This window comes from Dermacentor variabilis, chromosome 4, assembly GCF_050947875.1.
Source record: "Dermacentor variabilis isolate Ectoservices chromosome 4, ASM5094787v1, whole genome shotgun sequence".
Lineage (NCBI taxonomy): Eukaryota > Metazoa > Arthropoda > Arachnida > Ixodida > Ixodidae > Dermacentor > Dermacentor variabilis.
Genome location: NC_134571.1, coordinates 75,200,085 through 75,222,708, shown reverse-complemented (window position 1 = coordinate 75,222,708; position 22,624 = coordinate 75,200,085). Strand labels below are relative to the sequence as shown.

Here is a 22,624-nt window from a genome sequence, read left to right as displayed (position 1 = left end):
CCTCGCAGTCTACTATACGTATATATATATCCGGAACATCACTGTGACGGTAATAATTTACCTGGAGCATCCATACGCCTGCTATCGCAATAAAACAAAGAAGCACTTGAATATGCTCATTTATACATAGTGAAGGAATTGAAGCGGATATAGGGAATCGTTCACAAAGTCGAGTACACTTCTGGCATTGTAGCTGCAGTCCCCCTAGAGGACTCGCAAAAGGCGGGAAAGCTTCTCATACACCTTCCCCATTCAGCTTTGCTGTCTTTGATGTACGAGTCGTTCGATTTGTCGCACATCCGCGAATGTCTGATATTTTAATTTTTTGCCACAGATGTTACCCCTATCTCTGATCACGTATCATGCAGGCAAAGGCAAGCGGTGACAGCTCGGCCACGGGCAAATCGAAAGCGGAAAAAGGCGGCTTCTCCTTCCTGGCCATCGTCGGCATCCTCGGCGCGCTGGCGGCTGTCGGGGGCATCGTCGCTGGCGTCGTCGTCATGCACAAGTCGCACGCGGCCGCCCCCGCCGCCCCCGCCGCCCCCGCCCCCCCCGGCGCTCCCCATGAGGGAGTGGGCGGCTCCCACGAGGCCGCAGCCGGGCACGCCGTCGGGGACGCCGCCGGTGCCGACGAGCACAAGGCCGAGGCAGGCGCCGAGGGTGAGAAGGCGGCCGAGGCTCCCGACGCTCCTGCAGCGAGCCACGATGCTCTCACCAAACACTGAAGGCCCGCCTCGCGTCCGGCGACGACTTCTTCGGGGCGCCTCGCATGGTCGCGGGACACGCAAGCGAAGAGATGCGCGCTGGATCCGCCGCCTCTTTCGTGGATGTCTGGACGACAGACTGCTATTACAAAAGTTGAAAAAGAAAAAGGGGGCATCGGCAAGAAAAAGCCTCTTGTGATGTCACTCGCCACTATCTGGGCGTATTCGTTAAGTACCTTCCTAAGGCTTTATTACTTGACGTCAAGCGAGGAATGTCGAAGTGATAAGGCCATTTTATTGCAATTTCTTTCCAAACCGATTCGCGCTTACATTGCTCGTTAGTTGGGAAAGCATATATGCCGAAGCTGAATCTAAGTATATAGCGTTGTCAAAGGGTGAGTCAATTGCGTAGGCGCGATTAACGTGGATTCGTTTCAATTTCTCTAGTCTCTGGCTCAAAGTGTATGATATTCAAAATGAGCCAGTTGAAAGGGTGGTCGATAAAATTGGAATTAAGCAGAGGGTATTGCAACGGTCCATTGGTGTCCACGCATATAGCGCACCTCGACATAGGCGCATATGCGAGGTCTTGACGCCACGACAATTTGCCCCGAGGATTAGAGGGGCGGCATTGTGTCAACTATAAACAGACGGCGAGTGATGGAGCTTTGGTGTCCGGTTTTACTTTCATCATGGGTTATAATGTACGTATGCACAACTCACTATCCCTAGAGAATGTATATTTTTCGTGATATATTCAGGCGATCAAGTGCAATAGACACGCAACAGACTTTTGCCATAAGTGGGGCTGCAAACTCTCGTTCAGGATTTTGCGAGGCGTGCAAGGTTGTCGGACTGATACCTACGGCGCGTGCACGCGAAGTGTTATACTTTGCCTATGCTACTGTTGCGCTATAGGGCCGAGTGAGCAATGATGCGTTGAGTAGAGATTATGCGAGTCATGGCTGCATTTTACGGCGAAGCTGTTAAGGGGGTCCCACAATGTTTTTAGTGCGGCGGCGTGCGGAAGCCATGGTCTGCATCAACTGTCAAAGAACTGCCAGCAAGAAAGAGAGCCTGCGTCAGATAGCCGAAGAGGCAGTGGGACCAGGAGATCTCCGAGAAGGCGCAGCGGTACGCTTGCATCTCTCATGGGCTGTTACTAAAGAACTGCAATCAATGGAGCCCTATACCAATAGCCCTACCATGCATGCATCGAGATGCCGTCGTCGGCGGAGCCGGCGCAGCATGCAGCAACACGTCTGATAGGAGTATAGGAGTATCAAGCTTGGAAGTAGGGCACCGCTTGAAGAAAGCTCGAGTAGGAAGTTTGAAATTGGAAGATAAACGATTCCCATATTGATTCCCATAATGAAGGAATTGAAAAGGCTGTATGACGAAGCACTTGGAATGTCCTGGGTAGATTTCGGGCGCTGGCAAAACAGACCTCCAAGACTTCCGAGGATTCTGACAAATCCATTATGCACCTAGCTTCGCCGTCTGTGATGTACGAGTTGCTCGCATTGGCACACCTGCGAATTTCTGAATGTGTAGGTTTTTAAAACGAGTACCTTTTATTTGGCTACCTTGGCAGTTTTCGAAAAACTGACCCAATGGCATCACAGGGGGGATTACCCTTTCGGTTCCGCGACGTCACGTTTTACGACGGGGTTTTTGTGACCTTTCGTGAGCGTTGCGTGCTCCCTCTCCAGTCAACGTTGCTTCAATTGCTGCGCGTGCGAGGTCGCGTCATCTAGTGTAGAGTGAAATGGGATGCTGGTAGAGTGGAGATCGCTGGGAGGGGCTTTCGGCCTGCAGCGGTCATAAGGAGATGATGATGATGATGATGATGATGATGATGATGATGATGATGATGATGATGATGATGGGAACTATTGTGTGACCACGCACGCGGTGTACAGCTCTGTCCACGCAGCGAAGCGTTTGCGTGCCTTCACGACGCGGAAACGCACTTCGCGAACGATATGGCGTTCCTCCACGTTTTCTTGCATGAAGTCACACTTTGTTGGTATTTTCATTACATTTCATTACTATAGCGGACGCTAAGGCCACACTCCTTACGCGAGGTCACGTGGTGTGCAGCCGACTGAAATTGTGCGTCCGTTGCAGTGCAGTGTTGTGAAGAACGAGAACATCGTCTACAGCAAATGAGTGTGGTCGAACAACGCCCGTCGACGAGCCTGCCGCCGGGAACACCGAACGAATAATGCCGATAAGTACTTTGACGTCAGTGAACGGCCACTGAACAATAATTTGAAGAACGTTCACGCATCGAGGAAGCGCGTCAACATTACGCTGCATAGAGTGCCGATAAAAGATAGCATACTCTGCAGAAAATTAGTATAGTGAACGCCCATCCGCGGCAGGATTGGCTAGAATTTTTTATTGGTTGGGCACTAATATTTATTTTACATTATACCTAGCACGGAACCATCAGCCGATTGCCAGAAGCTTGGTTTGTAAGTAAAGAAATATTATACTCTATGAAGGGCTTCGTGAACACGCCTCGCTTATTCCTGGCTGCGGAAATAGGTGGATTTATCGGCGACGCGACGTCCCGTAAACATTTGCGGCCAATTTAGATGCACGTACGGGCTCTTTAACATGCCGGAAGGGTAACCATATATTCTGCGCAAGAATCGTTTAGTTGTTAGAATGAGTCTGTACCTCACCCGCCTGAACAAAGTACATCCGTTAGTTAAGGAAGCACTTTCTAAGAAGACGACGACGACTAATGTCCTCTTTTTTTTTTCGCGCTTCTAAACTTGGATGATGTAACGCTAGAAAGGTCGAAGTCTCGCTTACGACACTACGTTGCTGAGTTCCCCCACTCAACTTTTGCCTGCAAAAGTCTGTTTCGTCTTCCCCACCTTTGTGGTTCTGCAATGAAAGCTCATCTTGTTAGCGTGCCGCCGGTTTACTTTATAAACAAGGGTGTTATCAAAGAACCGTTTCGAAAGAAACTTGTAGTGAACTTGACTCTTCCGGTGGTAGTTTGCCCTCGTGCTATCGCCATGCGTTATAGCGAAGGAAACCATTTATACCATCTTCAGTTTTCTAAGAGATACAAGAACTACGGCTTATCTTTTATTTTTTTTCGTATTCTCATTTTATTTTCTGTAAAATTTAGTTATTATTCACGTCATATCATATCGCTTTCAAAATTTGCAGTTAATAACTTTCTTTGACATAATACACCCATACATAACTGACAAGTGCAGGCATTGCAGCTCTAGAGCCACCCCAGAGCACATCCTATGGGAATGCACGAGTATAATACACATTAACGGTGATGGAGCCTCAAACAGCGACAGACTCCGCACGCTCTGCGAGTCTGCATTGCTCAGCTCGGACCTGCAGCACCAACTCCTGGCCGTCCAGCGAGCCGAGGAAGCCGCCAAGGGCCAACAACCTAGCCGGGTTCAAGCCCACCCCACCATATCGCAGGGCACTCAATAAAGTTATTTGAATGAATGAATGAATGAATGAATGAATGAATGAATGAATGAATGAATGAATGAATGAATGAGTGAATGAATTAACTCTTTCTTTTTCAAATTTTAATGCGATTAGCATTCCTCGGGAACTTCATTCAGTTTTGTGGCATGTATGTCTGTCCTCGCCAAACTTCTTCAAGACAACTTGGGTCACTGGGTGATGCATGGGGTGCAGCATCAAGCTGCTGTGCTCATGGAACCGGTTTCGAAACCAACCATCGTAACAGCTCAAATCACTGGGTGCGTGACGCAGGGCAAGTGCCACCCTTCAATTAACCTCCTTAACGCCAACTTGGGTCACCTGGTACGTGCCACTGAGTGTGTACCGCTCTTCGATAAATCTCTTTGATTAATGCGACGAATTGGGCGCGTTGGTCAAGCCACTGGGTATGTGTCGCTCTTCGAAGTAAGTATCGTAACATATAAACAATGTCACCCCCAATTATACATCCATCACAAAATATATGGCTAATCGCATTAGCGTCACCAATCATCTTTAAAGGATGGATGTGCTGCCAATTTCTTTAACTTTTGAATCGCCCAATTCATAGCTTGTCTCCGAGAGTAAGTCGCCCCATTTGACAAACAACTCACCAGCGCGTGCAGAAGTAGCGTGCTAGAAGAAGAAGAAAGAGTAGCATCGGCCATGACATTCGCCAAGTTGGCCTTGGGCGTTTTCTTGGCGACCTTTGCTAGCGGCGTGGGTGCCGAGGACCAGTCCGTACTCAGGAGCATGCTGGCTGCGTTCGCGAAGCAGGCCGCGCAGGACTGCGAGCCCACTCCGGACGGCAGAAACCTCGGCGATGAGGACAAGGCCCAGCTAGTCAAGACGCACAACGAATACCGGGCGCGGGTGGCTGGTGGCGGCCTAGCCAATTTCCCGAAGGCAACCAACATGATGAAATTGGTGAGTGCGCCCACGCCTTTTCTGGCTGGATTTACAAATTGTTAATACATTTAGACCTCTAATTAAAGGCGTTCTGACACATCTTTTGACATAATTGTCCATCGTTTTTTTCTGATTTCTTCATTTTGCGCTAGCAAAGCGCCTAGATTTCGAAAATCCGGATAAATGAAGACATGGGAAGCCTAAACGTGCCCAAAATAACTTTTTTTCCGTCAGCTTTTCTAAGAATCAATGTGAGTTTCCTTTACCAGGATGTACAAGTGTCTCGACGTCATGACGTAGAAAGTGGTAACGTGGGAGCAGAACATCGGGACTTCTTGGCACTCGTTCGTGCATCTGCAGTGCTGCGCTATATGAGGTCGCGCAGCGAATAGCAGCAGAGTAGACGACCGAGTGAGTTGGAAGGAGCGGTGAATACGTTATGCTTTCACGTTAATACCGTATGCATCGTAAAGTCACGTGACACGCAGCTCCTGAGAAGCGAAGCTAAAGCTAGACCTAGAAAAGCTATTAGAATAATTTGTCTGGGATACTCTGAGGCTTCCCAGTATATCTTCTAGGGTTTCGCAATCTGGGTACTTTATTTACCGCAAGGTGAAATGAAAGCCAGAAATGTCTTCTCAGTACATTTAACAACCTTACGGAATGTAATAGGCTTGGTGTGTCAGCTGGGAATTGTCTATACGGTGTCTGACTTAGCCCTATGGAGACAATAGTTGTATAAGTTACAGAAAAAAAGTTTACCGATTAAAATTAAAATTACTGCATTCAAAAATGTAATTGGTTACAGTTACCAGTTACTGCTCCACGAAAGTCATTGAGAAATAACTCAAAAGTAATCCATTACTTCTACATTACTTTCCTCCGAGCTTTTATTAACATTATATAGTTACAGTAAAGAGAAGGAGCTGGCCTAGCGCTTTCAGTGAACCCTGAAGCACCTCATACGTTGCGTATCTGTCCTAAGGACTGCTTTAAAAAAATATTATTTGGTCGTCGTTTCTTGCTTTGTTGTGAGGCCGGACACCAACAGTGACACTGAGAACTTGCTCGAGGAGGAAAATTGAGGGAAGGAGACAGAGGTTAGCCAGTTTGCTCGATGTGCGTGCTCGGGGGTGGGGGGGGTGGGGGGTGGGGGGGGTGGGGGGGGGTGTCTGGCATTGTTGTAACATATATGGATTTTGCATTAGTAAGATCTTCATGAGGGCTAGTTGGTTAATATATAGAACTGAGGTTGAACAGCGTGAATAAAACAAAGACATGAGGAAACAAATACCACAGACAAGCGCTGACTATTGTGGCTATACTAAGCAGCTGGGTCCTCTATGAAGCGTAGCGCTTCATTGTTGCCGGGTCTTGGAGAAGAAGCTCCTGGTTGAGCTAACGAAAAGCTGAAAAAACTAAATCGTCCGTGTGTGACTTCCAGGCATTGGAGCTCTTCGCAAGGCATGCTGCGTTGCCAGATCACAGGTGTTCTACTGTAGTTTTAGCCAAATTGAGGTTCTCAAAGTTGCGTCGCCTGTTTCAGCTTGTCTCATCAATAATGTAACTGATTACGTGTAATTGAGTACTGAAAAAAATAATACAGACAGTGAGCTTTACCTAATAAACAAAGTAATATTAAATTACAAAATTACCAGAAAAGTTAACTGATTATAAGGAATTATTTACATGTAATTTTTTAAGTACGAGTCTGGTGCAAGCACGCCCGTAGAGAACTGCGCGGTCTTAATTGAGGAATACAGATTTCGGCCCTTAAATAAGTAATTAGAGAAATAAGTATTAAATGCGCGTCGTCTTTTGTTTGAACAGTTATTGTGTAGGAACGCCCACCTGGTAACGCACAATCCCGGCTTCAGACTTTATTTGCTATATTTAGTTATTCAACGCGGCAAATCACAGGGGTCTAAGCAGGAAGGGCATACACAGGATTGCAGAAATACACACAAAATACGTAAACTGGATGCATTAAAACCTAGCAAGGCTTCACACTACAAATGGAATTAGGCTAGCAGTCCCAGAAAAGAATGTACTATAGTATGCAATAAGGTCACCCGTACAAACGCTGAACATACGCATCAATACAATTTTGATATCGTGACTGTGTACAAGAAATTATTGTGGGCCAAATAAATTTAAAAAAAAACATTGTTTTGGAGCGCCAGTGCAGGCATACCACTCAGACTGTCGTTATGACAGGAATCCCTAATCGTTTCTTTAACTGTAAAATCGTCTCGACGAATAGAGTGTAATTTTCTCTCTCTCTCTTTCAGTATTTCGTTTGAAGACTTGGCACCAGCATTAGGGCGTAGGAATAGCTAGGTGCTAGAAGGGTTCTAGCCATCGGAGGGTAATATGCTTCATAACGTGAAAATGATGTGCTTGTCTGTACGAGGCAGCTCAACACTGTTCCGTTCAGTCAAGAAATGACACGAATTTTTTTTTTACGAGCTTGATCGTCGTTGACTCACTCTGTCTCTTTCACGAATTGGAATTTAAAGGACTGGAACAACGAACTGGCAGCCAATGCCCAGGCCACTGCGGACAAATGCGACCCCACTGCGCGAGGAAAGGGAACCACTCTGGACACAGGTTAGCATTGCCGTCGCAATACGAAACTGCTCTCCGCGCTTGCTTTTAGGAAGGTTGAAGTCCGCAATTGCTTTGCGTGTTACCGAAATGGCTCGTAACTTGTGGGGCACGCTAATTGAAGAAAAAAAAACAACAGGCTCTGAAGGGCTGCAGTTAAAGGCGATTTGGCCATATTTGTGATGAACACGAGAGTCTATTGTCATGATGATTTAGAAATAGACGTGGCTGCCATTAACACGAGATGCACAGAAACCTTACGCAGAGACGGGATACGACTTCGTGCTAAAACATTGGGGTACTTCGACGAAGGCCCAAAGTAATCGTGCACGTATCATCATAATCAGCCTGCCTACGCCACTGCAGGGCAAAGGCCTCTCCCATACTTCTCCAACTACCCCGGTCATGTACTAATTGTGGCCATGCCGTGCCTGCAAACTTCTTAATCTCATCCGCCCACCTAACTTTCTGCCGCCCGCTGCTACGCTTCCCTTCTCTCAGTATCAAGTCCGTAACGCTAAATGACCATCGGTTATCTTCCCTCCTCATTATGTGTCCTGCCCATGCCCCCCCCCCCCCCCCCTTTCCTTTTCTTGATTTCAACTAAGATGTCATTAACTCGCGTTTGTTCCCTCACCCAATCTGCTCTTTTCTTATCCCTAAACGTCGCCCCCATCATTCTTATTTCCATAGCTCGTTGCGTCGTCCTCAATTTGAGTAGAACACTTTTCGAAAGCCTCCAGGTTTCTGCCCCGTAGGTGAGTACAGGTAAGACACAGCTGTTATATACTTTTCTTTTAAGGGACAATGGCAGCCTACTGTTCATTATCGTATACAGATGAGTTAATAAGACGCGAAGTCTAGGTAAGAATGCACGTGGATTCATGTGTTAACTGTTCAAAAATAGTATTTAACCATGTTTTGCTCGATAGCGATTAACTTTACTGACACATGCAGGCACAAAAAAAGAAGGGACGTACTATCTGCAAATTCACAGAGCTGCATAGTTTTTGTGCAAGCTAGCAAGACGCAAAGAGCGCCAAGCTGTATGACGAGCACTGGTTTGTCGCAAAGACAGCTCGTAAGACATCATTGTACGCCATGCATGTTCGTGCTATTGGTATTAGCTAAATCGCGCAAGAAAACCGCCCACATCACTTTTCGCATTGCAACAAATGCAGATAGTACATGAACAAATTTATTATATACAGCCTTTCTAATGTATACGTTTAACGTACTGTAATAACGGTATGTTCAGGGATTGCCTTTGCATTACGCATAGGCTTTCGCGCAGCTGTCCACGCGATGCATAAGTTTCGTTTGGTAATAATTTTATTGCGAGTAAAAATGAGCGCTTTAACGTGTCAGCTTTTGCTGAAGTTGATACAGAATTTAAGGGCCTCACCAGTAAACGACTTACAATGTTCTCTGGTGGTACATGTAAGACGGGATAGATCACACTTCGTAGCAACGCGTAGATTAATGCAGCCGTGTCCGCATTACGGCAAGGGAACGTATCCACCCTACAGGGTTGCATGTCGAAACTAGTAAAGTCGGCAGCCGGGTGCACTCCCCAGGCGATACACCCCAAACACTACCCGGGCGCCGTGTTCTAGAGCGCCTGTACCCATTTCTTTTTTTTTTTTTTATCGGTGGGTGCCGGCGGTGGGTTTCGAACAGTCCACCTACCGCAGCCGTGGCGGATGCCCTGTACACTTGGCCACGACTGCGGTGCAACGCATAGAACTTGAACGCGTGAAAGAATATTGATTATTATTGATTGTCCACGTGACTTGCAGGACTTTCTAACAATATATATATACAGAGCGTCTGAACTATCATGCACTAAGATTCAGAAATATGCAAATGCCACATGCCTGGAGAGAACCAAAGTAATGTAATTTGCCGTCACTAGGAGATACACAGATTAATTTTCTGCATTCCGCCTAATTCGATCATTTATCTTAACTAATTAATCTACTTCTCAAATGTCATAATTAGATGAAACGTTTCAATATGAAAATAGTAGAGTAACATGAAAAACTCCTGCTACAGCTTTCTGTAGCTCCATACGTATGACATAACAGTGTTTTTCTGAGAGTGAAAAAAAAAAAAAAACCCCGCGAACACACGCAAAGTCCCTCTAGAGGCCAGTCGCGCTGCAATTTTGCGTGTATTCGCAGACTTCTTTCACGCTCGAAAAAACACTTTTATGTCGCACGTATTGATCAACAAAAAGCTGTATTGGGAGCTTTTCATGTTGCTCTACTATTTTCACATTGAGACGTTTCATCTAACTATAATATTTGAAAGGCTCAATAAATAATTAAGACTTATTATATAATTTGGCTGACTGCAAAAACAAATAATCTACTATCTCTAAGCGACGGCAAACAACATTACCTTGTTTCTATTCAGCTATGTGGCATTTGCATATTTTAAGATGTTGGTGCATGATGGTTGGGACACTCTGCATATGTAGCATGAACGAGAGGACACGAAACCGAGAGGTCCGATATTTATCAGTAAAATCATAAGAAGCCAACAAACAATGACACGGAGGACATCATAAGGGTAGTTATATGTTCTTAATTGAAGTAAAGAAATGATAAATGAATGAAAATGAAAGCGGATGAAAAAGAAAATTACGCAGATTCCACGCACCATGGAAATTGATGTAAGCGAAGCTTTCCGTGCTGTTTGCTTTGAATGACGATAATTAGCCGTGATGTTGACGGCGAATGTGAAATTCTTCAACGTTTTTGTCCAACCCAAGAGTGGTGACTTGATGTTAAACGTTACCTTGCGTGCACCACTGCTGTTTGTCTGCGTAGTACACAATACACAAAGGGAAAGGTGTTTGCTTGAGGCGTTGTTGTGCGCCTCAAGCAAACACCTCAAGCAAACCTCCGAGAGCATTAAGCATTGTCATTGCGTCACATGGCACGTCGCATCGTATCGGAAGCATTAAACTTGAATTAGATTATGGGGCTGCACGTGCCAAAACCTCAATCGGATTACGAGGCAGGACCTAGTGGCGGACACCGTGGTGTTCTTTAACGTGTCCCTGAATCAGCGCGCACGAGCGTTATTTTTTTATTTCGCCCCCATTGAAATGCAGCTGCCTCGGTCAAATCCGCGACATCGAGCTATGCCCTAGCCGCAAATCTATCGCGGCGGGCACAGAAGTGTTGATTTCACGTGCGACCGCTTCCGTTGTGCCATCTAGACCCTGCGGTGCGCTTTAATTAATGCGGCTCCGCTTCCGGACCCCCTGCGTAAGTTGTCCGTTGGACATATTTGCGTTCTTACACACCAGATGACGCTAGGAGCGGTGGTAGTTGGTCGTCCTCGGGTACTTTCTACACGCGCAGGCGTGGGTTAGCGGCAAGTACGATGGTGTGGTACCTGTTGGGTGTCGCTACGTTACAATTTTAGATTTCGAAGGACCGAAAAATCTCTTACTCGATTTTCCGAACTTCCCCAATTTAAGAAAATAATTCTAGCTTGGTCTTCCCTTCCTTAAATGGAGCTTCAACTGTATTTTGTTTCAGTCATCGCCTTGGTGCACCAACGGCGATCACATTTAAACTGTGTGTCATTTACGAGCTCCTCGGTTGACCGGACGTCTAGTTGTGAACGGCACAACATACATCATATAGTGTAGACAGACCTTTCGTTTTCTTTAATATTTACGAGACAGACTCCACGATATATTCATATTTCAATTAGGTTAAATTAGTAAGTATTCAGGAGTATTCCAGACCTATATTTTCTCTACTAATCTTATTCGATGCTATTTGGAAATATCACTATTTGAACACAAAGTTATCGTTATTTGAACACTGGCTCTCGCGAGGGCTTGTGCCGGTGACGTGGCGCCACCGGAAGGAATGAAACCATCGCGAAATTTTATTTTCATTTTTATTTTATTTTTTTTATTTTTCAGGAATAGCAGGAACGCACCATAGTGTACTTTGAACTTAAGTTTATCCAGCATTTGCTCGCGTTCTCACGTCACCTTTCTTTTGCTTCCCTTCTCACGCCACAGCTAGTCCTGTTCGAAAACAAAAAAAAGGGATTCATCGGGATATTTAGTTGAGTGCATGAGTATAATGCACATTGAGGTCAGCTGTCAGAGGAAACACCTTAACTTGCGCGCTCCCTTTGCTGGCGCTACAGTTTCAAGTGCCAGCTGAAGCAGTGTCAATCACTGCACGGATGCATGTGTATTTAAAGGCGCCAGCGCCACCAACCACAAGTCTCCAGCGACAAAGCCAGGGGATTGTACAATTGCCAGACAGGAACACTTGAACGTGCTCTACGCTTCCGTGTCCCCCTTTAACAGTGGTCAGAACTGCACATCGTCTACTATCGGGCTCTACAGTTTATATTGTAGCCAGGCTTTGCGGACAGTTTTCAGCCATATAGGCACTCGCTGCGCACTGCGCAGGGTCTTTCACCGGAGTGCACCAAATCCAGGACTCCGCCGCCGTCCCCGCAACGCAGCCGAAACCCGGGCATTTCAAGGGCGCCCACGTGCTCCAGACGTGGTTCGACGGCAGCGTGAAGTTGAAACCTGCGGACTTGAACAAGTACGCAGATCAAACGGACGCTGAGGCAGAGAGATTCGCACAGGTATGAGCAGCGAAATCCTATGCGTTCGCTCTGTTATCCTTTTCCTTTCTTTCTTTTTTAATTGCGCGAAATGATACACTTATATAGACAAGAACGGGGAACGCTTCTGGGGCAGCCATTTCTTTTTTTTTTTTTTGTCGGGGAGGGCACGAATTGGCAGAAAGGAAGAAAGAAAAAAGGAACACCCATGATACAACGTTGCGTCTGTTCTCATGACATGCTTATCAGTCGTGTTCGCTCGCCAAGGCAAGTTGTCGTCAGCTGCCGCCGTCAATAAACTGGCTGCCCAGAGTGAAATTCAAATGAATTCTGCGGTTTTACGTGCCAAAGCCACAATTTGATTATGAGGCACGCGGTAGTGGGGGGACTCCGGAATAATTTCGATCACAAGGGGTCTTTATATAACGCCCCCAATGCACGAGACACGAACGTTTTTTTTTTTAATTTCGCCCCGTCGAAATTCGGTCGCCGCGGCCGTCATTCGATCTCGCGACCTCGTGCTTAGCAGAGCAACAACATAGCCGCTAAGTCACCACGGCGAGTGGCTCAGCGTGGGTTGCGAGTAAAGGCGAGATTAACGGCGCTTGCTCCGAACGGGTGTGCGAGAGTAACATATTCTACAAAAGTGCAGTACTCACGCTGGAATGCTTAGAAACAATTTGCGCAGTCATCTCAACGATGTTACTGCAATGGCCAAATGCTGCGAACAGCCGTTGGACACTTGTGAGTGTGAATCTTCTTTATTAGAACTTTTTTTTTTGTTATTGCGTTATCATTTCGTGTCCCACCATAACTCAGAATAATAGGCTCGCCAAGACTATCTCATTCAAGTGCCGGATATTTATGACCATTGAAGCATTAGTTTCGCCGCATTTCTCGCATCTTCAGAATCATGATAAGCGTATAGAGCTGCAAAACGAATTAAGAACTTTCAGTTCTTCGGCGAGTTCGGCTATCCTGCGTAACGAGCACGCCATGTGAGAATTCTCGACGGCGACATATGATATGAGAACATAAAATATTTTGTTTAGATTACTTGAAAAGCATCCATCCTGGTGCTTGAATTATGCAGTGCCTGATGTAAAACATTGGGAAAGTAATGAATAAACGAATCCTCTATATTATGACATTCTGCACCAAGAGAAAACACCACGTCATTTATCTTCCAATCTGTTTTACTGAAACACTTTGCACATATTCAAAATGGGGGCGGATATCTCTCGGAATTTAGGCTTGATTTTTGCAATCTGTGCGTCTGCTTTTGTGTGTGTGTGTGTGTGTGTGTGTGTGTGTGTGTGTGTGTGTGTGTGTGTGTGTGCGCGTGCGTGCGTGCGTGTGTGCGTGCGTGCGTGCGTGCGTGTGTGTGTGTGTGTGTGTGTGTGTGTGTGTGTGTGTGTGTGTGTGTGTGTGTGTGTGTGTGTGTGTGTGTATGTGTGTGCGTGCGTGTGTGTGTGTGTGTGTGTGTGTGTGTGTGTGTGTGTGTGTTTGCACTGTCCTCATCTCGTCGCACAGTTAACTTTTTGATGGAGGACAAATTTTGCACATACTTCAAATGCACAGGTGTATTTCTTTGTGTGTGTGTTTCAGCTTATCTGGGCTGAAACTCGCTCCATAGGTTGCGGCTACAAACAGTTCAAGTTAAAATCAAGGCCAAACGACCCAACGAAGGAAATCCTAGTATGCGACTACCACCCTGGGTGAGTATAGTCTTACGTATTTAAAAGAAAAGAATATGAAAACAAACCTCCGATCTGATTGTTATTCTCTTATGTGAAATCTTTTGCTGAAAAAGAAAACATTCTTAACGATAATTTCTTGGGACTTAGCAATTAAAGAAGATTTTCACGGTTGTGACGGCAAATCATGCACAACGCCGTTCTATCCCTACGTTATTCAATTCGACTTCTATTTCTCCAGTGATAAATGCGGAGGCTTGAAGACCACGCCCACGATTGTCGTGTCGTATCGTGCCTGACCAAAACTTTGACGAACGTGACCGTTACCTCACCCCTCTCCTGGCTCATTTCGCAAGCTTTTACACCCGTTATTTGCTCGATTGAGTAAACTCTTTCTGATTATAGCATCATCTAAACGCACCTATACACCTTATAGTGATTAACAGAGCTCGTAGAAAAGCTAGCACTAGGATTGCATAGAAGAGAGTGAGCTATCCGTATGTGAACGCTGAGAAGGAAAGCAATTGTGACCCTGACGAGTACACAAACGTGAAAACAGGCTCTACGGACACCTAAAATAGGAGTATTGTTGATCACTTGAAAGTTCCAGCTTGTTTGGCATATACTGTATTTACTCACATAATGCTCGCATATGTTTTTTCTTTTCGTACAGAATTGATGGGAAGTTATGTTGTGCGATAATTACGCGGGGAAAAGTTTCCGAGAGAATGTTTTTTTTCTATAGAATGACGCTTAACAGGTGACGCTCGACTGCCATGCGTTTCCTAAAGGCCTAAAACAGGCGCGAAAGAAACGTGAAGGTGACGAGCTTGGTGGTATCGTCGCCGCCCTCTTAGATAGGGGACGCACGTATCACATCCATGCATCATGTTAACCTATCGTAATCATCGGCCAGATCAAGCAGACGACAGACACTGCCACAATTTTCAATAGTGAGACGATTAATAGAAAAACTTCACATTTTCGAGGGAGGGTGAGGGGAAGTGTCGTTGCGAACATTAATCGCACAAATAGGGTAGGCCCTTTAGAGTCGCCACACAACATACGCCCGTTCTCATCGGTTAAGTTTACCGCTATACAGGCTGCGATATAAATAAATTTAGTGGAAATCTGTTTAGGCAGCTCTAAAATTAAAAAAATAATAAACGGGTGGTATAATTCCTGATAAGCTGCTTCCATGAAGCGTGTTTTACTTAAGACTGCGACGGAGAGCGCAGGTTACCACGGGATTTTCTGTTTTCTTTTTCTCTCTTGGCTTAGGTACACGTGAAGTCGGTAGCATAAATAATCCATCATCGTGCAGAGTATCGGCGAAATCCGCGGGAACGGGAGGAAGGAAAACAAAGGGACTCCATTTTTTTTGTTGGACACAATCGGATTAAGCCAGTAGACAACAAAGACGAGAAAACAGTAGAAAAAGTACCTGTGGGTTTTCTTTTCATGAAGTGTAGAAATTATAACTTACAGGAACATGAAAATAGAAGAAGAGAGACACTTGTCTGTTTGTCTTTTTTCTTCTTTTTTTGCATGCGAAGCATAGGTAAATGCAAGCGAAATTGCAGCTTCGCAATACAGCGACCCGTATCCGCAACCAAGCATGCTGCTTCTCACTGGGCGCGCAGACAAACATTCAAGTAAGCTATGCGTAATAAAGAGTAATGCTATGAAACTGAAGGAGCAGCAGGCGTACCTTTATGCCAGGAACTCCTACCAAAATATTTGGGAACGAAGAAATACCTTTGCCCTGCATTCACTGCATCAAATCTGATGAGGGTTGTTGCAAAAAAAATAAAAAAATAAAAATGTTAGGGACTTTATGGAAGCCGAGTTTTCATTTCGCCAAGAAGCTGTCTTCACAGGAATAGTTATAAGTTGCTGAATTTCAAAATTTATAGCGCCGAATTCAGAACTCTCAAACTCAGCAATAAAAAAGAAATGTTAACACAATTATGCAGGCTGCGCCTATTAGGTTATCTAGAGCGGACAAAATTCACGTATTGTACCCCGCTCTGAAATGTACCATAATTTTGTCAGCTGTACTTTTCCAGAAACCTCCTACAAATCGCAACGATTTCGCTTTAGCTGTGCTTATATAAGCAAAGATAAAGTGCCTCAGAGAGGTTCCCTAACGTTTGGATAGGTGGAGATTTCTATGTTCGTAAAAGGCGGCCTTGTCAGGATCGCCTTTGACAAAGACAGGAATATTCACCTATCCATAGTTGGCCAGCCTTTCTGAGGCACTTTATCACTGCTTAAATAACACCTGTACAAAGTGTGCTAGTCCATCTGTCGGACTCATTCTTAGTTGTGGACTACAGCTGTAAACGTATTAAAAAAAATTTGTCCTTTTCAGGTGTTATAGCAGATGTTATTTACGGAATTGCTATATCTATTTCAATGCAAAGATAAGCACTTAAAAACATTGTGGTTCGATGTTTGCTAAACTTAGTGATTTCCGGCAGTTCCTGAAAAAAAAAAAAATGTTAGGACCCAATAAGCATTCCTGAGCCGAATTTACAAAACCTTTCGTTCGCAGGTGCTCGTTGCGATACGCCGACCGCCTTTACTATTAATATGTCTGACATCATGACTGGCTGGATTTAATTTCTTACGAGCAATTCTAGCCTAAGAACTTTTTGGAAATTCGTGCCCTGCCTTCTCGTGACAGTAGAACTTGTTTTTTTCCCTATACGCTGCAAATTTCATTCGTACCGGTTTAGCGATTGTATAAAGAGAGTATTTTGTGCTTCGCGCGCACTTGAATGAGACAATCGCGGTTCGCCCTCAGGTATAAAGCTTCAGGCTCTGTGTGTTATCCACGAGCTGTTCCCCGTCGCTGGAATTTTGTAGTAGACTACTTTCTATACATACGCGCATGCATGGTGGCGAAGTAAAAAATGACGTCTGCTTTTCGCAGGTTGAAAACAGGAGCACCGGTGTACAAGCAAGGGGAGCCTTGCAGCGATTGTGGCACTGATTTCGAATGTGACGTTACGAAATTATGCGTAAGTTACTGTTCTTTGTTCAACAATTTAGGTGGCAAGATATTAATTAGCGTGCAAATAACTTTTCTGCAGTTCTTGTTTCTTTTTACCTTAATCGTGTCGAAAAAAAAACACGTCAGTTATAATTTGAAAGTACTGCCAAAAAATATGGAAAAGTGCAGATCCTTCAAACCTTTATTAGACTGGTATAGCTTAACCAGTTTCGGCATAATATAGCTGTATTATAGCAATGAACTTCCTTTTCGCGTTGTCAGAGGGCATAGTGCCATGGCGCTCCGTCTTTAGATTATATTATCGCCAGTATAGGCGAACGCCGAGTGGTGAATATGCAAACAGAATTGAATTGAGCTAAAGTAATCGCTACGTGATACCGGCCAAGGAAAAAAAATTCGCAGTGTCGCGCGAAAGGCGAAACATTGATAGCAATAGACAAGTATTAAACAATTACACAAAGTAAGGTTCGCAGTTTTATGGGCAGTATAAATAGTCGCCAGCATAATTTTACTCGATTACTGCGACCATTCATTGTAACAACGCTGGGATGATGACGGGCACAGGCAGCGGGGGAGCAAGTCCTTGATGCTGCCGCTTGTTTCACCGCATCTCTGAAACTTTAATTACGCGGCTTCCAACGTTATATGCGCGCGGCGGAGGACGCCGGGAAGACCACGCGCATGAAGCCACCAGCCCTCCCAGTCCTCCCTCATCTCGAGCACTCACCGCAGATAACCTATACGGCGCGCGAAGCCGAGGGGACCGCCATGAGCAACCACTGCCTAGCTAGAGGAAAAGACGCGCGCTTTTCTCCCCTAGCGCGCGCTCCACCACGTGACCTCACATCACTGGCCGCGCAGTAAGACGGCATTAATCAAACTACCATGTTTCGCGGCTTACCCTATCACACTTGCCATCGCACCAGCAGCATAAAGACGAGCGACTCCATCCTTTTTATTGCACTTGGACTTTGTGAGGAACATCACGGCGACGTCGAAAATTCGCCCGGACTATCCGTGTAATTGACATCTCAATAAAATGAAGAAAGTCCAGTACGTCGGACAAGTCCTGACAAAAAAGAAAGTACAGTTTTAAGGCGAAAGCCTTGAGTGGCTCGTTGCAATGGATATTCAAAAAACGTGGCGTCTAGTCAAGTGGTACAAAAATATCATTAGCAATGACTCATACCCCAGAAAGCATGCAAAAAATACAATGACTCATACCTCCTTAAGGCTGAGGCTACAGGCGCTCAGCAAAGTGAAGCGAACAGCGCATACATTCATTGAAGTCACCCATACAACACACAGAATAGCATACGTTTCAGTAAAAAACAAGCTCGAAACGAACATCCGAACCATTGCATACCCCCTTGGAAGTACGTTATGGCCGAGGCGTTTCAATAAGGAACGAGCTCAAAACAAGTATCTAAAAAATCGTAACCGCCCTCGGAAGTATATTCCAGCCGAGGACGTTTCAATAAGGAACAGGCTCCAAACAAGCATCCGAACCATTGCATACCACCCTCGGAAGTACGTTATGGCCGAGGACGCTCGCCAAGCGAGAAGCGAGGTGCGACGTGCGAAGCGGCGGGAGCGAGGCGCGGGGGCTCCTTTCCCCTGCTGAGAGGACGCAACGTAAAGTCGAAGAGAAACGTCGTTGGCGCGAGTCTGACCCCACTATACGAGAGCGAGATACCGCAGCTAAGCGTCAAAAACAAGCTGAAGAAGTCGAACTGGGATAGCAGCAACGCGACGATGCGAGACGGCAACGTAGAGAGGAGGGCGAAGCTCACAGACAACGGCTTGCCGCACTTTTACTTCATACTGCTGCTCGTTATGTCTTGCAAGAGGCGTTATGTCCTCCAATCGTGTAACTTAAAGCATCACCAAGTGTGCAGCAGGCTTTCGCCTTCACGTGTCACAGGAACGTAATATGCTGCCGAACTTCTTATTCAGCATTAAGCTAAAAACAAAAAACAAATTCCGCGCCTAGTGATCGATCGAGAAGCCAGCATTTTGCATAAAAATCTCGACTAAATTCATCTGGAAAATGGTGAATAAATGGAACTTTGTATATTTTGATGGCGTCGCGGTCAATCCGAGCCCCCTTTCAGCAGTCTACGCCACTCGGATAACTGGGTTCTGTATTAACTGGAGCGCCGCGATGATAGCTTTTCGTTCCTGCCTTACACTGTTTCAAGAGTGACCGCCTGAACGCCGTGCAACGAGTTTTGCGAGGAGGTTCTTAGATTCAAGAAAGGAAGAAAATGACATCCACTGATCTTGTAGCACGAAGCTACAAAGGAAACCCATACGAATATTGATGAAAATCGGCTCTTCAGTTGTAGAAAAACTTGTCCTATATCCGGCATTCGAGCCCGAGATCAAGGCCTTCTCGGGGCGGTCACTCCACCACTTGAGCTAACCAGCAGGTTAGCAGAAAGGGTGAATCAATCTAAGCACGGCACACTCAATGTGAGAAATCCGTTCTGCGGAAGACCGCGAGGTGGAGCAAAGTTGAAGAGAGGAAAAAAAGTTACGTGGGTGACGCGCAAGCGAATGCGTGCCTTGCGAGCGCGGTGCACCTAGACGCCTACACTGTAGACAGAGCTCACGTGGCCGCGCCATACGCAGCTGCAGCCGGAGTAGAATGCCCCCTAGCAAACATTCGCTTACTAAGTTAACAAGCATGGTGTCGGCGCGCACAGGCAAACAAGGCAAACATGAACGCATCACACTCGATGAACGCGGACGCTCGATGTAAAAACGCTGGCGCGAGAAATCGCGGCAGCAGCAGCGATCCAAGTGACCTTCGTGCTGTCTATCGCTTCAACGCAAACTAAGTGGCGAGAACACTGCGCACGAGCCATCGGCCCGCCTAGACTGTGCACCCAAAGCAAATCGCTTTCAAAGCTCGCACGACCGCGCGCGGCCATAGTACAACACCCCCCTCCCACACTTCCCCCAGCGCCATCCGTGCGACAGAAGATGGCGCGCTTCCTCCCTGCTTTCCCCCCTTGCGCTCGCGAGATTGAGCCGCCATCACCGACTTACGGTCCCACTCTTTCACTCGCACACACAGCGTACAGCGAGTGAAGACGATGTTATCACGAGACGAAACCGGTACTTCTGCATCGCAAACAAAGCCTGCAACCTGTAGCAACGGCCACAGGTAGTCAACCCAGCGCGCCTCCGCCTACGTTCCTCCTTATACCTTCCCCACTTCGTTCAACGTCACCTAGACTTTCCTCTAGGTGGCGTTGCTTTGCGGTGCGCTAAGTGCGCTCCTTCGTACTTTCCCCGGCGAGTGACGCTCTTCCCCTCCAGGCGCCTTCCTCCTACGCTTCCCTCGCGACTTCGGACACACATTCGTCAATTGCGCTTTACGCTTGCGCGTAAAATTAAAATCGACGCGTCTTGTAGAGCGAAGGTACATAGGAAACACACATTTTGTATTTGTGGACGCTTCACGACCTTAAAAGATGCCTTGAGGAATGCGTTAAACATGTGGCACGGTACGCAACTTCGGCTGCGGGATGTCCTTGGACCATGCCAATCTAGGGGATCTGAACTGTGCCCCACTGAAGAGCTTATAGCATTCCTGCGAGATACAGGCCTCAGTGAGACTCTGTAGAATTTTCGTGCTAGCACGTTATGCACGCGCGTGTGTGTTAGCGGGTGTGTGCGCTTTACTTTCATTCCACTACACTTCTTTCATCCTAATCATCTCATCTAGCGCAGCATGTGAAGCCCGTCACTAGCCTAACTTCACCAGACACCGTTAAACTTGCTCTCTACCACGCACCGTGCAGGAAGAAAAAGCCAAGATCTCGACTTCTGGCGAGTCCAGAATCGACGGGAGTCCCTCCTTGGTGTCCATCATAGGCATCGGCGCCGCAGTGATTATCTGCGTAGCGATCGTCATCTGCCTCGTCGTCATGCACGCGAGAAGGCGTAGAACCGCCACGGGGGCCGCCACGGCAGCCGAGTTGGTGGCGGGCGGCTCCAACGAGTCCGCAGGCGGGGACGCCGCCGGGGTCGAAGACCACAAGACGACCGAGGCCGCGAAGACGGCCGATAACGCCGAAGAAGGCGGTGCTGCGGCTAGCCACGAAGCGCTCGCGAAGAAGTGACGCGGCATGACGGTCGGCGTGGCCTCGCGTGTCCGGATACATTTGTCGGGCACAGGGCGAGCCAGCGCAGAGCTGGTCTCTGCTTGCGCGCTCTGGAGCACTCTCCCTTGGAGACAGCTCCAGCAAAAGAAAGGGGGGGGGAATTATGATAGACACGGAAAGGAAACGATTGTTCTTATGCGTCTCATATGGTGCAATTATTTATGCACAATATAATAACTAAACTAGTCCGCACTTTTTCTTCCGTTTTCTTTATTTCTTCCTCTCTCTTTCTCCTAGTCCTTTCCTCTCTCCATCCTTCTCTCTATCTCTCTCATTTAGTCCTTTCAAATTCTATACCCATTTTCTATGCAGAATAGCACGTAGGTGGCTACACGCACGCCGGCAAAGTTCTCTCCATTTCATTAAGAACGTTCCATCTCATTTATTGATGCTTGTTGTACGAATACGGCTCTGGCAAACAGAAATGGCGACACCGTAACGCTGTCATAAAGTCAAGTAAAGCGAGCATGGCAAGGCTATTGAGGAAAATAGGTCATTCGAGTACATAAGTGAATAAACAATGCATCAAACGTTCGTTCACGGGATCGCTTTGACGAGGCTAAAATGAACGCCATCCCCGTGCTCTCCATCTGCCTTGTGATTTAGATGTTGCGAAACGTACGCATTTGTGTTAACTCGATGCTCATCATTTACTCGTAGATTCATAAAAAGGATGTCGACATATGCGTCTTCTGATGTCTCGCCGGCAGTCATTCTGTACAGAAATGACGCTTGCCATTAAAAAGCCATACGGCCGATTTCAAAGGCCCTTTGAGCTTCTTTTTTCTTTTTTGACGCAGAGAATCACCATCATTAAATCACCCAGGGTCGGCGCTATGACCACTGTGGCGTGACTCAATTCTGTGCTCGCAAAAAGAAGCTCTATAGTTAAAGGGAGCGTTCATGCATGAAAGTAATCTGCATGCAAGTAAAAGACGATGTGATTACAGTGACGATGTCGACGACGAAATGTGGTGGTTACTGCCGACAAAAATAATTGCATGTTAAAATTCTTCCTTATGCTTATTATGCTCGCATAATTCTTGCTGTAATACATAGGTATTGGATCATTCATGCCTGTAACAGTGGACACTTTAATTTCCATTTAAAAGATACTTATTTCATTTCACCTTATTTTCTTGAAAAAAAAAATGATAACAGTTTTTTCACCGTCCGATTCATGGCCAAACCCCCAGAGCGGGTTGTCCAGTTTTACTGTGGAACATACACGCGCATGCACACGCACACACGCACGTATTTATGACCTCGCTGCAAAGGGCGATGTTTCCACCCCTAATAAATATTCTAAATTATAAGAATTTTTTTTCTGAGTCGTTAGCATTGTCTACAGGCAAGAGAAGCAACACTGAGACATATGCACGTGGATTTCACACGCCG

General features: G+C 46.2%; 2 protein-coding genes across 2 annotated transcripts in view; both read left to right on the top strand.

Annotated features, from left to right (window-relative positions):
• Window positions 1–3,798, top strand: part of LOC142579392 (GLIPR1-like protein 1) — a 59,042-nt gene extending 55,244 nt beyond the window's left edge. Inside the window, exon 7 of the mRNA XM_075689525.1 lies at window positions 369–3,798. Within this exon, the coding sequence (XP_075545640.1) occupies window positions 369–725 (357 nt within the window). The 3' untranslated portion in view covers window positions 726–3,798. The remainder of the gene's footprint in view (window positions 1–368) is intronic.
• A 1,057-nt stretch (window positions 3,799–4,855) lies between these two features.
• Window positions 4,856–22,585, top strand: LOC142577829 (scoloptoxin SSD43-like). Its single transcript, XM_075687274.1, has 6 exons — window positions 4,856–5,129; window positions 7,631–7,721; window positions 12,172–12,356; window positions 13,944–14,053; window positions 16,971–17,058; window positions 20,864–22,585. The coding sequence occupies exons 1-6, from the start codon at window positions 4,869–4,871 to the stop codon at window positions 21,182–21,184; spliced, it is 1,056 nt and encodes a 351-aa protein (XP_075543389.1). The 5' UTR covers window positions 4,856–4,868; the 3' UTR covers window positions 21,185–22,585.
• Window positions 22,586–22,624: the final 39 nt, after the last annotated feature.